The sequence below is a fragment of the Rhinolophus sinicus genome, linkage group LG15 (assembly GCF_036562045.2).
Source record: "Rhinolophus sinicus isolate RSC01 linkage group LG15, ASM3656204v1, whole genome shotgun sequence".
In the NCBI taxonomy this organism is placed as follows: Eukaryota; Metazoa; Chordata; class Mammalia; order Chiroptera; family Rhinolophidae; genus Rhinolophus; species Rhinolophus sinicus.
This window is the reverse complement of record NC_133764.1, coordinates 12,878,545-12,893,578: the sequence shown is the minus strand read 5'-3', so window position 1 is coordinate 12,893,578 and position 15,034 is coordinate 12,878,545. Positions and strand designations below refer to the sequence as shown.

Genomic DNA, 15,034 nt, shown 5'->3' with positions numbered 1-15,034 from the left:
CTGCCGCCTCGCCAGGCTGTGCCCGCTCCCGCATCCCACACTGCCCTGCGACAGGAAGGCGGAGCCGCGGTTTCCGGAACTTCCTCCCGCACTCCGACCGTTGCTGTGTCGGGCAGGTGGCGTGTTAGCGTCTTTGCTTGTGATGGCCGCAGCTGTCGCTATGGAGACAGGTCAGTAGCTCTCTGAGCCGCGAGTTTTCGCGAAGAGAACTGTCTCGGGCCCAGACATCTCCTCCGGCTTCCCCGGGCTCCTTGCAGGCCTAGCTCCTGGCGGGGTAAGAGTGCGGACCCGGAGGCGCGAGGGCTCTTCTAGCGTCTGGAAAGGCGAAGGTAGTTTGGCCTTTTGAGAGTCAGATTTGTTCGCAGACCTTTTTTTCCTCACTTGCTAATCAAAATACCGATCCCACGGGCTTTCTGGCCTGGGCAAGACTAACCGAGAGGAGTTCAATCTTAAACTGTCTCTATTTGTTTTCTGCCCCTCAAACGAACTGCAGAAGTTTGAAATACGTCGACACGCTTGTATATTCCTCTGCCACTGACGCTTCTCACAAATGCACACACTCCGTGATCTTGCAACAACTCCATCTCTTTTTCGGCTTGGATTCTAAACGTTTTCCTGATTGATTTAGCATTCACTTAGCTTTTGCTTAATCACGTAACAGTTGTCGTACGCATTATTAAAATAGAGGAAGGCACAGTTATTACCACTTACCGCAGTGATCACTGTTAAAATCTCTACATAGTGGCTCACAAGAGAGAAATATCCTGCCTCCTGTGTTTCTTGTTTTCTTTGATGCCATCTCATTAACTGTAGAGAAACTTCTAACTTACTCCTTCCTTATAATCAGGGCTTTTCTTTTCTTCGCCTTCTAAGAAAGGTTTATGTCCTCCCACACCCAGGTTAGGGACAACGATCACCTGTCCTTTATGTAGAAATGTATCTCAGCATTGGTCAGGTTTCTTTCCGGTTTTCTTTCTACTAATCAATATTATATACAATGACCTCCATTTGGGATGATTCTTGCTATCTTCTCTCCTAGATGATGCTGGAAATCGACTTCGGTTTCAGTTGGAGTTGGAATTTGTGCAGTGTTTAGCCAACCCAAATTACCTTAATTGTAAGTTGTTGAGCACCTCATTGAATTGAGTAGCTGTTAATGATTTCTGACGGAACAGTTGCAATTCGTAATAGTGTCTACTTTTATACATTCTCAATTGAATGGAATTACTGCTACACTTATACTGGTGTGTGTGTATATATGTGTGTGTGTATATATATATATTCGAGCCAAATTGGACTTGTTTTTTGAATTTAGTGTGTGGATGGCGGGGATGTTAAATACGTGAATTCTTTATGTTAGGAGTCACAAATCAGTAGTCCAAGGATTGGTTTGCTCTATAGATGTATTTTTTTTTTTATGCCTTTCAGTTCTTGCCCAGAGAGGTTACTTCAAAGATAAAGCTTTCGTTAATTATCTTAAGTACTTGCTTTACTGGAAAGAACCAGAATATGCCAAGTATCTAAAGTAAGTTTAATTTTTATAGTCCTAAATATGTATATACCTTATTATACTCCAAAACACTGCTATTTAACGGACTTCTAGTTTCACACTGGAAAAAATATATTTTGAATGTCTCCACTTCTTTTAGTTGCCACCGCCTTACAAGACACACTCATCTCTAACTTGAATTACTGCAGTAATCTACTCACTGGTTAGCTCTACTTCTACTGTTACCTTCCCCCCTCCACACCTAAACAAAGGAAAATAATTTCATACACAGAAGCCATACTGATCTCTTAAACATGTAAATCACAACATGTTATTTTCTTGCTTAGACTCTTTCAATGATTTCCCATTGCATGCAGAATAAAGTCTAGTCTCTTAAGCTAAAGTTCTATATGACATGGCTTTTTTATCTGACGTTATCTTGTACCATTCACCCCTTCTCACTGGTTTTCTGACCCCAAGGAATCCAAATTCTATAAATGAAAGGAGATAGCCATGGGCTGAAAATTAAAGAATGTAGAAAGAAGTAATTGTAAGAAGGTTTTGTGCAGAAGGTAGCCTTATCTGTGTCTTAATAGCTACTATTCTTTTTTTAGGGCCTCCTAAGTGCCAAGTACTGTACTAATTTAAAACACACACACACACACACACACACACATATGCACAATTCAGGTTGTGCAACAGATGCTGTCATTTTAAGGGGTACTAAATTGCAAGAAGCATGTTAATCACAAACCTGCTTTTAATGGTAAAAAATAATCTTTGAATTATTTGAACCTCTGCTTTAACTAGCTGGTCAGAAAGCAGTAGTGAAACTTTTTGTCTTTTTTTTTTCTACACAAGCACAAGTTTGAAAGGAAAATGTTTCATACTTGTACTGTGTCCTGGTCAATTTTCTGATCTGTGTGTAATAGCTGAGTCACAAAGCCCACATCCTCCTACTGCCTGCAGGACCCTTTGTACCTTCTTTATAAACAACCACTTATTATCTAGAGAAAAGACTTTTTTATTAGATTGCAACATGTATGTATGTAGACTTAGAGACAGCATTGGACACTGAGTCTTTAGTCTTAGATACCATCAAGTTCACACACAGCACTGCTGAGATGATCGTCTACACTGTGGTTAGGTTTCCAGTGAGCACATACTGCTCTGTTCAGGGACAGCCAATTCCATTGTTAGTTAAATGCTACAAAGTTCTTTATGTTGTGATATAATATACCTCCATGTAGTTTCAACCCGTGTTCCCAGTTTTGTCCCTGAATCTAGAACCAGTCCATGCCCTATGGAGACAATGGCCCTTCAGATATTTAAATTCAAGAAAGGCTGCAGACTAACTTCTGTGGCATATCATTCAGTCTGTACAAAGTTTTTATTTTAATAATTGCCAGCATTTAGAGATTGCAGAGTTTCATATAATAATCCAGATTTCTAGCTACTGTTTGAAATCTGGAAAAGCTGGTAACTCCAGGTCTTTCTTGCAAATCAAGAAATGGCTAGAGCTGAGAGGAGCAACTGACTTTTCTAGACACTTTCCACCATTTGACCTGCTTCACTAACAGCCAGTATCTGCATTACAATGTCTCTTAACATTTCTTTTTCTCAACTACCTTCAGTCCTTTCTCATCTGCCCTCCTTTGGATATTTTGCAATTGTGCCTTATGTTATTCAGCCAAGAACTAAACACAGGCCTTCAGATGTAAGGGTAGTGGACCAAATAGCATTTTTTTCTTCATACAGACATTACACTTCTATTAGTTCAACTTAAGTTTACATTACCTTTTTTTGGGGGTGGGTGGGAGGCAAAGATTCACATTGTTGACTTGCTGGGAGCTTTATGTGAACTAAAATTTTTCAGTTATTTCCATTAATACTATTGAGTTCGCCATTTATTTGTTCACTTTTTAAAAATCTAAATGCAGAACTTTCTTTTTGTACTTCATATTGTTAATTCTATAATTGTAGCCTATCAAAATATTTATAATTTCTTATGTGTCATTTAATGTATTCTGAGCATTGCCTTCTATAAGTTTGATAAATGATCACTGTATCTAAATTCCTATTATTGACTAAATGCTACTTGAGACCATTCTCTTGGTTGTCACATTATTTTACAAATGAAGAAACTAAACCTTAGAGAAGTTAAGTACCTTGTTCAAGGCTACCCAGCTGGTGCGTGGAAGAGCTGGTATTCAGACCCTTTTTAATTACCAGTGCCCTCATGAAAAGGAGATAGCCAGGGTAGGTGTGAGTGGGGCATTCCAGGCTCAGCTACCAACAATTACAAGTAACCGTGAATCTTTGGAGTGGAGATAGCAAACCTGTAATGTGGTATTGGGCCCTGCTATTCAATGAGGTCCTTAATGCTGGTGTCACTTGGGAGCTTGTTAGAAATGCAGAGCTCAGGCCCCACCCCAGACCTACTAAATCAGAATCTGCATTTTAAGAAGTGAGTCATATGCGTATTAAAATTTGAGAAGCACTGCTGTAGGCATTGTTTTCCAAACTTTAGTCACTTGTACAATTTTGGCTCTGTACTTCCTGTGTGGTTTAATGTTGTTTAATTGACTCATTTAAATTTTGTCTTTTCTATATGAAATAATTTCACTTACAAAACAGCTTGGAAAAATAGTAAAGAGAATTCCCGTATATTCTTCACCCAGATAATTCTAAATGTTAACATCTTATATAACCATAGTACAATGATCAAAATCAGAACATTAACATTACTGTCTAACTTTATTATCTAACCTCATTAACAGACCTCATTCAAATTTTGCCAGCTGTCTTACTAATATTCTGTTTGGTACAGTATCAAGTTTAGGCTTATATGCTGCATTTTGTCATGTCTTCTTAGTCTCCGTTGATCTGAGTTCCTCAGTCTTTTTTTTTTTCCTATGACTATGACACAGAAGTGATCTTGTATCCTTCTAGGGTACATCAGGAGTAATAGGAAGTCAGTTTACCCACCTCTGATGTTAATTTTGATCATTTGGTTGAGGTGGTAGCTGCATTTTCTCCATATCAGGTTACTATTTTTTTCTTTTGTATTGAATAAGTATCTTATGAGGAAATACTTTGAATCTATGTAAATATCTTGTTTTATTATAATTTTTACCCACTAATTTTAGCATCTATTGAAGATACTTGCCTTAAAGAATTTTAATGGTGACTTTCCAATTACATCATTCTTTCTATATTTATTAGTTGGAATTCAGTTGTAAGGAACATTCCCTCGTTCCTGATTTATTTATTCATTTAAAAACTTGTTTCAGTATGGACTCTTGGATTCTTATTTTTATTTTGTGGATTATAATTTTGTATTTTCTTGCTCTAGTGATTCCAGATAATGGCCATTCGGGGCCCCTTCAAATTGGCTCCTGACTACTTTAAAGATACCTTCATCATAATTTTTTGAGCACTTTTTTTGGACACTACATAATATTCCAGACTCATCTTGTACTTTCCCTGCCTTAGCCCTGGAATCATACATTTCTCCAAGGTATCCTGGAAAACGTGATTTAAAATCCACGATCTGGGCACTAAGTGTGCTCATTGGTACCAGTCTCATTGCTTCTAGGCCCTCTCAGCACACAAAGTTAGGAATTCTCTGTGTGTGTGTGTGTATTTCTGTATCTGTCTATATATTAAAAGACGTAAGTTCATACTGATATTTTCAATTCCAGCTCAATAACTGGGTTCATTCTCGCCTTCCCCTTTATCTGTCTCTTTGTCTAATAGCCAGAGATTTGGCTCTCTTTATCCATAGTACATATACTTACATATTTGTTCAATCTTAGAGAATACATAAAGTAATTTTAGAATTGGTATGTCCCCATGGAAATCTAGAGTACAATATTTGTGCATAGTTCTTTCTGAAATTGACTTTTAGAATACAAATTGTCTTTTTATCCTTGATGATGGAAAACCAATAGTTATCAATTAAACACTTAACTACTAAAATTAAAATGTTCATGTTCCTCATCTTGGAAACCACCAGAACAGAATAGCATGTTGACTCCGCTTACCAGTTACTGTGTGGCCTTGGGCAAGGTACTTAATATTTCAGAACTTAACTTTTCTCACTTTTGACAATTTTGCTTAATGCTGACTTTTGATCATTAGCTTCCTTGCCTAAGCAGGAAAAAACAAACTTTGTACTACCCAAGTGTTCTAAGTTGATGTTATTGAGGTGGTAGGGTATAAGATCATCTTTGAGTAACTGACAGAGCTTGGCGTTATTGACTTAAATTACGTTGATCATTAACTTATAAACTTAAACCCAGGTACCCTCAGTGTTTACACATGTTAGAACTGCTCCAATATGAACACTTCCGCAAGGAGCTGGTGAATGCTCAGTGTGCGAAATTTATTGATGAGCAGCAAATTCTGCACTGGCAGCACTATTCTCGGAAGCGGATGCGCCTTCAGCAAGCCCTGGCAGAGCAGCAACAGCAAAATAACACATCAGGAAAATGAAAGCTGGATCCAGACCAGGCTCTTAAGACATGTATATATTGCTTTTGTACAGTGAAGACAAAGACTTCTGCCTACCTTTATTGTGGCAGCACCTAAAACCTCTAGTGTACTATTTAATCCAACTAACTTTTTATTGTTAATAGATTACTGCTGTTGAACCAAAACCATTTCTGCTTTGATTTACCTGTGGATTTTTAAGTTATTATTAGTATTTAACACATTCAATTGAATAGGAACAGCAATGTTAGGTTCTTTAGATCTGTTTAAAGAGGCAGTGGGGATGGGACAAGGGACAGGATTGGGCCACCAAATATCCCTAACTCAGCCTAATGTTCCTGGTGTACAGTAGGGCCTAGGGCAAGTCCATGGGGAACCTTACTGTCCCTCAGATCAGCTACCCTACCCCTCTTATCTACAGAACGAGAGGAATGGAGTCAGTGACCTCTCTAAATGAGAGCACAAGACCTGCATAAAGTTTCTTAAATTCTGCAGGAGAGGAGAACATACCTATATCACTATTTGCATTGCAAGAGAGCTTTATGGAAGAATCATTGGTATGTGGCTGACCTAGTGATGGCAGGACGATTGGTTGTTAACTACTAATTGGACTCTTGACCTTAGACTAGAACAACGATGAGGAGCCTCAAATACTTGTGCTTATTTGGGGAAGCTAACATTTTATTTGGCAGGTTCCACAAGCCAGGCACTGCGTTAAGTGTTCAGTTGCCTTCTTATTTTATTCTCAGAATAATCCTTGTTCTTACAGGAGGAAACTGAGGTTTAGAAAGGTGAAGTAACTTGCCTATGGTTACACAGCTAGTAAATGGTAATCAGTGACTGACTCACGGGCTAGAGTCCTTCCCACCACTAGGTTATATAGTCTCTGGCCTCTGCCACCCACCTCATCCCAAGTAGGGAAGCACATTCAGAGTTGTAAAACAAAACTGCCTGCATGAAGCAGAGGCTGGATTAGATGTGACGTGCTTTCCTTCAGTGGTTAGGTTAAATTCTAAATTCTAAAGCCGAAGATGTTTTAGAAATAACAGTTCTTTGTAAATTCATGGAATTTGAGGTAAAAGTTCCTAACTCCTTTAGAGGTTTGGAAGCTGTCTAATTTCTATTACCTCCAGTAATACATTCCTTTGTGCTAATACTGCCACTCCTGAAGACTGAATTTACCTATCTTAGAGGGTTCATGAGCATCTTAATATAGCACTCTATTGTTTAGACATACTAATTGTTTTATATCATAATTATTTATTTATTGCTAACATGAATTCAAAGCAAGTATGCAGTTTCTTTTAGACTAGAGCAAATCAGGAAATCAAGACAATTGCCATCATCAAATCTTAATCTTCAGAGAACAACATCTCCACAAGGTTGGCCTGAAGACACTCAGATTCTACCAGTTTTTGAGGCTGTAAGAGAAGAACAGTCAAACTGTTAACCCACAACTACAAAAATGTTGTTAGTAGAGGATAGAGTTGTTCTGCTTTGAATGACACAAACCTTGGAACAGAGAAATTACGTCATTCAGGAATTACCAACCAGTTGCAACAAGTTTTAGGAAATAGTTAAGATTTTTGCTTTAAGATGAATCACTTGGCTCTAAGCATAGAGTCTAAAACAGGAAACAGCAAGCCTAATGCCAACCCCGTTCCCCTCATCTCTTTAATTTAGAATCCCAGTGCCATGACTAAACTAGAAGAGGTGCCCCTTCTTTTCAATCAGAATTATGGATTAAATGGAAAACCACCACTGATGCCAGTGTTTTAAGAAATTATCTGTAAACCAACTTTCTTGAACAGTGCTGATACAATTTTAAATTAATAGCCTTTAAAAAGCATGAAAAAGATGTAATATTTAGATATTTGCATTATTCAGTTTATTGGGATTGGCCACGGGATGAACAGATGCACTCTGAACAGGAATGTGATGTTTGCGATGGAATCTCAAGACCTTTTCAAATTTGAATCCAGAACAAGTTAAAAGTTTTGACAGGGTGAATTGTAGCCCCAACACGTTAAAGAAAGATACTCACAGTTCCATATTTAAGTAGTGTAGGCACTGCAGTTACTTTTAAATTTTTTCTGAAGTCATTATTTGGGTCTTTCCAGCTATTTCGAAAAGAGGAAGTGATCATGAAAAACATTTACTTGGTTTCTTACGTGTTGTTTAATATTTTACATATTCCTAAATTTAGTCTTTTAGCTATTGTTTTTGTTGTAAACATTTAAAAAAAACCCGAGGACTGACTTATCTATTCCCCCAAATAAAATTTTTCATTTGAAGTGTGATCAAGATATAAAATAAATGTAAAGACAATTAAGTTCTGAACTAACACCAGCCAAATTCATTGAATTAGCCTTACCTAATGCAAATGGCTGAACATTCAAAATTTTTATTTGTATTTAATGTCTTATCATTGCTGGACTTAACTACCTTAGAAGGTAGAACCTGAGTCCCAAGGTCCTTCCCGTCTAAGTTTGCGAGTCTCTAGTTCATGTCTGAGAAACAGTACACATTGCTACTTACTAAGGTTTTTCTCCTACTTGGCAGTAGATGAACACACATCCTTCACAAATATGCTTCAGCCCCTCTCGGACGACTGGTTCAGCTTTCAAAAAGTAGATATAAAATAATCATGCATCAACTGTACAATCAGGCACAGATACACAGTGTTCCTTTCCCCTCCCCTCAGTGTTGCCAGGAACTCAGACTTTAACCTACACTTAACAGAGAAGATTAACAGAAGTCAGGTATTCTGATTTGAGAGCCACTGATTTGTCGCCACGCCACAGCGCCCATAACAATGGAAGGCATAGATATTTGCTGACATCCAAAGGAGACCAATTCACGTCTACTGTAAGACATTAATCATAATGGGACGTGAAAAGTTTTAAAGGACTGGATTCCAAGATTATATGGGTCGAATGGTAGGAAGAGCACTTGGGGCGGGGAAGGACTTCACAGCAGGAGAGAAGGGAACAAGGTAGGAGAAGGAGGCAAGATGACAGCTCTGATCGCCCTGCAGATCTCCGGGGGCAAGACTCCCTCTGCCTCTCCCCAGCCCCGCTCTCTATAGCCTCGGCCTTCCCGTCATTTCCTCTGGGCGGCAGCCCCCGAATCCCGGCCTCACCCTGCACGCAGTCGGGGCACCAGCTTTTCCCTTCGGCGTCCTTAGAACCGGTGAAGTAGGCGAAAATGGTCTTGCCTTTGTGCAGCTCCACAGCCCGGCTGAAGTCCTCGAAACCGGACACACTCACCTCCTGGTAGTGAGCCATCGGGGAGCGGGCCGCGGACAGCCGGTGGAGCCTTTGGGTCGCACCGCCGGGAGGCGGGGCCCCACGTGGGGCGGGGCGGGGCGAAGCTGTTTCCGGGTGGTCTAAGCAGGGCGGTGCCTAGAGGATCCCACAGAGCTGGGAGGTGCTACGGGAGCCTCTGAAGGCCATTCCTCATCCGTACCGTCTTTCTGCTCGTACTTCTCCGATCTTTCGGTGCTGGCTCCATTGCGAAACCGAGGCTTCTGCCCTAATCTGTTCTGGGCCCCAGCCCCATGTGCAGTGGCTGCAAAACCTCCCGCCATGCAGCCCCTGGACGCTTAGGTGGTTTAGGCTCCCTAACGGCTCCCAAGCCGCCCCGCGCCGGTTGCTATGGCGACTAGGCGAGCGGCCGGAAGCGAGGCCTAATTGGGACCCCCCGCCCACTTCCCAGTAGCCGCGCCCTGCCTTAGGCCAGGTGGGCTCGGGCTGGCGCTGGGGGGATTCTGGGAAGCTGCGTTAGGAATCATGGACCTGGGGGAGAGCAGGCCCTGACCCGGGGCAGATCCTGCCGCTCGTCGCCCCCAATTACCTATTCTCCTGCCTAGGCTTTGGGGGATCCGGGACTGGGGGGCGGACGTGCAGGGCTGGGCAGGGGTGGGGGGCTGGGAGGGAATAAGGCTACGAGGTTGGAGCTGAGTGTGTGAGTGCGTGTGTGGAGCAGCCTTGGGAACAAGGTGTTAAGACAAAGTGCCCTGGGGCTGCGTTGGGGGAGACGGGAATTGTCCTCGAGCTATGAGCAGGGCGGCTGGCCGTGGGGCCTTGCCGAGGCTGCGCAGGGGCGAGCGGGTGGCAGAGATGCCGGGCCGCGGGGTGGGGCCCGGCAGGTCGGGGCGCGGAGCTCGGCGGCCATGGGGGAAGAGATGGGGTGCAGGGACTTCCCGAGGCCGTGGATCTAGTCGCCGGGTGAGGTCCTCGGTGTGGGAGACGCGCTGTGTGAGTGCAGAAAGGCTGCAGGACTGTCGACAGCCACGGCGGAGAAGACGAGCGGCCGAGACAGTTGAGGCCGAAGGGGCGAACGAGGCTTCGGAGACACCTGGCCCTTCAGGCTCAATTGAGGCTGCAAGGGACCCTGGGGCTGTGTGGGTGAACGGGGCCGTGGGGGAGCCCCAGGTGGTGGGGCCTGCCGGGTCTGTGTGGGCGACTGACATTGGGGGGGAGGAGGAGGCACTTGATAGGAGTCCTCGGGGCTGTGAGAGAAAAGGTCGTCCGGGATCTATGGGGCGCGAGAGTATTCTGGAGCTGTGGTTGAAGGTGCAGGCTATGAGGGCAGCTTTAGGATGTGGGGAAGGAAGCAGAGTCGAGCTCCATCCTGTGCCTGCAGGAGAAGGGCCAGTTGAAAGGGGTATACCTGGCCAGGCTTCATGGATAGAGACCAGCCGCCGTGGCCTCACAGGACCGTGGGTGAAAGGACAGGCTAGGACAGTCCCCCAGGCCTCAGGAATATCTGCAGCTCCTGACGTAGGGCCGGATTGTGAGAGGCCCTCCTGCTCCTGTGGGCAGGGACAGGCTGTGAGGGTGCCTTCTGTGGGGGTGCCTGGGACTGTGGAGACAAGGTCTGGGATTGCGCCACACCTGCTGGGGAGAGGACAAGCGGAGGGGGTGCCTGGAGCTGTGGAGGAGATAGGTTATGGCGCTGCCCCAGGCCGGTGGCCAAAAGCACCAACTATGGGAGTTCCTGGTGCCATGGTGTGGCCTGAGGCTGTGGAGGTACCCAGAGCTGTGGAGGGAGGGAGAGGCTATGGGGGTACACCAGGTCTGTGGGAGAGGGGTCTGTCAGTGCAGGTGCCTGGGGCTCTGGCACAAGAGGCAGTGTGTGGGGATACCCTAGGCGTATGGGGCAGGGCACAGGCTATGGGGGTGTCCAGAGCTGTGGAGGAGGAAACTCCAGGCTTGTGGCGGAGGAGACAAGCTCTGGAGGATGTAGGCCCTAGGGGTATCCCTGGCCTGTGGGGCACTGGGCAGCCTGTAGAGGTGCCTTGTTCTGAAGAAGAAACTAGACATGGTGGTGACCCAGGATTTAGTGAAAGGGGACAGGCTGTGTGGGTAGAGACAGGCTCTGGAGGTGACCGAGGGCCATGGGAAGCTGCACAGACTGCAGAGGTATCTAGTCCTGATGAGCAGAAGGCAGGTCCTGCGGTTGCTCCAGGCCTGTGGGGTGTAGGACAGGCTATGGGAGTACCTAGGGCTTTGGGGAAGGAGACAGGCTGTGGGAATGTCCCGGGTGTGTGGGGAACAGAACAGCCTGTGGGGGTATCCCAGGCTGGGGTGGTACTAGGAGCCATGGGCGAACATGGGCAGTATGGTGGCATCCCAGGCTTGTGGGACAGGCAGCAGGCTGTGGGGGTACCTTTGGCTGATGCAGTGCCAGGGGTTATTGGGGAGGAGACATGCTGTGGGAATGTCCTGAGTCTGTGGGAAAGGAGGCAGGCTATGGGGGAGCAAGAGGCTGTGGTGCCCACAGCTTTAGGGGTCTCTGGGTCTGTGGATCAAGAGACTGGCTATGAGGATATTTCCTGTTTGTGCAGGAGGAGACAAGCTATGGGCTTGCCGGAGACAGTGGGGGTGTCCGAGGCATCTGGCATGCCCAAGCACAGGTGTGCTCCAGCCACAGGGCTGCCTGCAGCTATGGATGTGTCTGGGTCGGGGAGGGTGCCTGCTGCTGTGTGGGTGTCTGGCCCCATGTGTCCGGAAAGCAGCTCTAGTGATGTCTTGAATCTGTGGGAGAGAGTTCAGACTGCCAGAATACCCGTGGCTTCAGGGGTCCCTGTGTCCCCCGAAGAGCTGTGGCCTGTGAGAGAGGATGCTGGTTCTGCGGCTTTTCCAGGATCATGGGGAAGGAGACAGGGTATTGAGGTTCCCATGACTGATAGGGTTTCCGCGGCTCCTGAGGTACCTGGACTTGTTGGGGAGGAGACTGGCTCTGGGGGTGTCACACGATCGTGGAGGAGACAGAGTGCCAGGGATCCTGTGGCTGCTGAGGTGTCCATGGCTTCGAGGGTACCTGGTCCTCTGGGAGTGGAGACTGGCTCTGGGGTTTTCTCACACTTGCCAGGAAGGAAACAGGCTCCCGGAGTACCTGTGACTGTAGGGGTGCCCGTGGCTCCCAGGCCTGTGTGGGAGGAGACTGGTTCTGGAGGTGTCTCAGGCTTATGGGGAGAGACAGAGACAGTGCAAGTATTTGCAGATGCCAAGGGTCCCACAAGAAGGGTGATGCCCGCCACCGCCAGGATGCCTGGGCCCAGAAGGGAAAAGATGGGTCCTGGGGGCATCTCGGGCTTGTCGGGAGGGAAACAAATGGCGGGGGTACCCATGGCTGTGGGACTGTGCACAGCCACGGGGGTACCTGGGCCTGAGGGGGACCAGACAATCTCCGGGAGTCTCTTGGGCTTATCGGACAGAAGACAAACTGCTGAGATGCCTGTGGCTTCTAGAGTTGCCATGGCTGTGGGAGCACCTACAGCTGCTGGGGTTCCTGTGCCGATGGTGGGTGATCCTAACTCTGGGGATGTCCCAGGTGTATGGGGAAGGAGACCGGCAGCTGAGGGGCCTCCTGCATCCAGGGCTCCAGGACCCGTGGACAGGGCGACTGGCTCTGAAGGTGTGTCAGGCATGTGGAGAAGGAGACCCGATGGAGTAGTCCCTGAGGCTGTGAGGGTACCTCTGTCTTTGGGGGTGCTTGCAGCGGTGGGAGTTCCCATGGCGGGGCGTGTGCCTGCTGCTGTGTGGGTGACTGGGTCTACTGGAGAAGAGGCGAATGCTGCTGTCTTGGGCCTCACAGTGGTGCGGAGACCGTCCACAGAGCGCCCAGGGGCTTCAGAGCAGGAGACAGGAGGGAGAAGTGTCCTGGGGCTAGCAAGGAGGAACCTGGCCTCTGGGCCGTCTTACACCTGTGGGCGTGGAGACAGGTTATGGAGCTGCCCAAGGTCTGTGGGGGAAGAAGCAGACTATCAGAGTGTGCCGGGATTCTCAGGCACAGGAACGGCTGCGGGGGTGAATGAAGCCGTGGAAGTGCCTCCTGTTTCAAGGGAGGAAACAGGCCTTGAGCATTCCAGGGGTCACCTGCAGCAGAGCAGCAGGAGACAGACGGGAGGGGTGTCTGGAATCAGAGTGAGGGGGAACAACTTGGGAGAAAATTGTGTGGGGGAGGACAGATTGAGGGGGGCATTCCAGTAGTATGTATAGGGAACAAATTGGGGGGGATCCTGGGACTCTTTGGGAGGGAACAGTTTGGTGGGAGATTTGTCCTGAGTTGTGGATGAAGGTACAAGCTGTAGGGGTGTCTCAGGATGTGGGAGAGAGATCCTTTGTGGAGAGGTCCCACAGTATGTGGTGTAACAAGTTGGGTGGTTTCCTGGAACAATTGGAAAGGGACAGGTTGCAAAGAGAGACATGTCCCAGGACTTTGTACAGGGGAACATTTTGGGGGTGGGTATCCCTGGACTCTGTGTGTTTGTGTGTGTGTGTGTGTGTGTGTGTGTGTGTGTGTGTGTGCAGTGTCACTTAAGGTATCCTGGAACTGTGGGGATCACCTAGTTTTTTTCCTGTGGAGAACGGATTATTAGGCCTTTGGCATCCTAGGGGAAGTGTTGACCACATAAATGTTGCAGACGCCCCCCAGGCCCCTTCCTCCAGCCCCTGAGCTGTGCTGATAACCAGGCCAGTTGATGGCCTCGCTCATGTGCCTCCTCCCATCTTCGTTTTTGATCGTGTCTCCACAGCCTTAGAAATAAGGAATCTTCTACAACTGCCTTTATATTCCTTCAGATGTATCTGTCGTTAAGCAAATGCAACCTACAAACGTTGAGCTTATTCAACAGCTTAAATTAAAACCTGAATTTCCCAATTGATTTACTATGGGATTCTTTCAGAGAACAAGTTCCCCAGTACATTTAACACTAGTTAGTTCATGGAAAAAGTCAGCTTAATTCCACAAATACTGAGTTAAATTGTCCGCTATGCTCAAAGCACTGTGTTGTGGGAAATATCAGAGAAGAGCAAGACAAGGCCCTTACCCTCAAGGAACCTTGTCTAGCTGGGAAGATGGGACATATGCCTGTGAAATAGGTAAATAACAACCTGACACAAGTGTGTGATCAACACGGGATGAGTACAGGGATAATAAAGTGTATATCAGGAGGCATTCAGGATGGGGAAAGGCAGTGATAAGAGTATACCCCATAATGGCGTACACGATGCTGTCACATGTTGTATTTCACTGTGTATCAGATGGAGGGAAGATGGGGAAATGGAAGATTTAGAGAGGTCATTCCGCTAGTCAATGGCAGATCCTGGCATAAATCTAGATATTCTGATCCTGGAGGCTTACTTCGAGTCATTCAGTTATGTCCTTTGGAGCTACCTAGTAAAGTATAACTGCTCTTTGACCAGCGGTTAGGACTTATTGATGTAGACTGTCCGTAAAACTGCCGAACTGGGAAGTGCTTGTTTACCGTAACAGAGCCCTGTTTTGGAAATAATGTCTTACTGGAGACTCTTGAGATTTGAAATTTAGAATGAAAAGGGCTCAAAAGATTTGTTACTAAAATAGTGTGTCCCCCTATCCTCTTGGGAATTTCAAAAGTGGAGTTGCTTTTGTGAGTTTCTACTCATTCCAGTCCTTAAGCACCTGCTCTTTAGTAGGAGGTCACTGTGGGCGACTTGTAGAGTATCGTTTCATGAGCATGGCACTCACTGTGTTTTACTTATTCTTTTCCTTTGTGTGAAG

At 46.0% G+C, this 15,034-nt stretch overlaps 4 protein-coding genes across 10 annotated transcripts in view; 3 read left to right on the top strand and 1 right to left on the bottom strand.

Annotated features, from left to right (window-relative positions):
• Window positions 1–18: 18 nt before the first annotated feature.
• MED31 (mediator complex subunit 31) lies at window positions 19–6,153 on the top strand. Its single transcript, XM_019743809.2, has 4 exons — window positions 19–170; window positions 1,040–1,117; window positions 1,429–1,525; window positions 5,794–6,153. The coding sequence occupies exons 1-4, from the start codon at window positions 143–145 to the stop codon at window positions 5,984–5,986; spliced, it is 396 nt and encodes a 131-aa protein (XP_019599368.2). The 5' UTR covers window positions 19–142; the 3' UTR covers window positions 5,987–6,153.
• KIAA0753 (KIAA0753 ortholog) overlaps window positions 177–15,034 on the top strand; it is a 67,340-nt gene continuing 52,482 nt past the window's right edge. The window contains exons 1-2 of one of the 7 annotated variants that reach the window (XM_074320302.1): window positions 177–329; window positions 1,040–1,117. The gene's annotated coding sequence lies outside the window, so the exon portion shown is untranslated. Of the gene's footprint in view, window positions 330–1,039; window positions 1,118–8,609; window positions 8,852–9,462; window positions 9,484–9,595; window positions 9,725–10,189; window positions 10,213–13,546; window positions 14,374–15,034 lie in introns of those variants that run through there. The other 6 variants (XM_074320304.1, XM_074320306.1, XM_074320303.1 and 3 more) reach the window with 6 other exon arrangements.
• TXNDC17 (thioredoxin domain containing 17) lies at window positions 7,224–9,627 on the bottom strand. The gene is made up of 4 exons (XM_019743812.2): window positions 9,126–9,627; window positions 8,522–8,603; window positions 8,028–8,103; window positions 7,224–7,404 (listed from the first exon to the last, which is right to left on the bottom strand). Exons 1-4 carry the CDS (start codon window positions 9,268–9,270, stop codon window positions 7,336–7,338), a joined length of 372 nt encoding a protein of 123 aa, XP_019599371.1. The 5' UTR covers window positions 9,271–9,627; the 3' UTR covers window positions 7,224–7,335.
• Window positions 9,731–13,488, top strand: LOC141568944 (uncharacterized). The gene has a single exon (XM_074320301.1). The coding sequence runs from the start codon at window positions 10,042–10,044 to the stop codon at window positions 13,480–13,482; it is 3,441 nt and encodes a 1,146-aa protein (XP_074176402.1). The 5' UTR covers window positions 9,731–10,041; the 3' UTR covers window positions 13,483–13,488.

What these genes read in the sequence shown, in the direction of transcription:
- MED31 (XM_019743809.2), top strand. Translation starts at nt 143, where the DNA reads ATGGCCGCAGCTGTCGCTATGGAGACAG. An exon ending in AGCTGTCGCTATGGAGACAG is followed by an intron (nt 171 to 1,039) that starts GTCAGTAGCTCT and finishes CTTCTCTCCTAG; the next exon opens with ATGATGCTGGAAATCGACTT. An exon ending in CAACCCAAATTACCTTAATT is followed by an intron (nt 1,118 to 1,428) that starts GTAAGTTGTTGA and finishes TATGCCTTTCAG; the next exon opens with TTCTTGCCCAGAGAGGTTAC.
- TXNDC17 (XM_019743812.2), bottom strand. Translation starts at nt 9,270, where the DNA reads ATGGCTCACTACCAGGAGGTGAGTGTGTCCGGTTTCGAGGACTTCAGC. An exon ending in GTGCCCCGACTGCGTGCAGG is followed by an intron (nt 8,604 to 9,125) that starts GTGAGGCCGGGA and finishes ACTTTTTGAAAG; the next exon opens with CTGAACCAGTCGTCCGAGAG. An exon ending in CACTACTTAAATATGGAACT is followed by an intron (nt 7,405 to 8,027) that starts GTGAGTATCTTT and finishes CTTCTCTTACAG; the next exon opens with CCTCAAAAACTGGTAGAATC.
- LOC141568944 (XM_074320301.1), top strand. Translation starts at nt 10,042, where the DNA reads ATGAGCAGGGCGGCTGGCCGTGGGGCCTTGCCGAGGCTGCGCAGGGGC.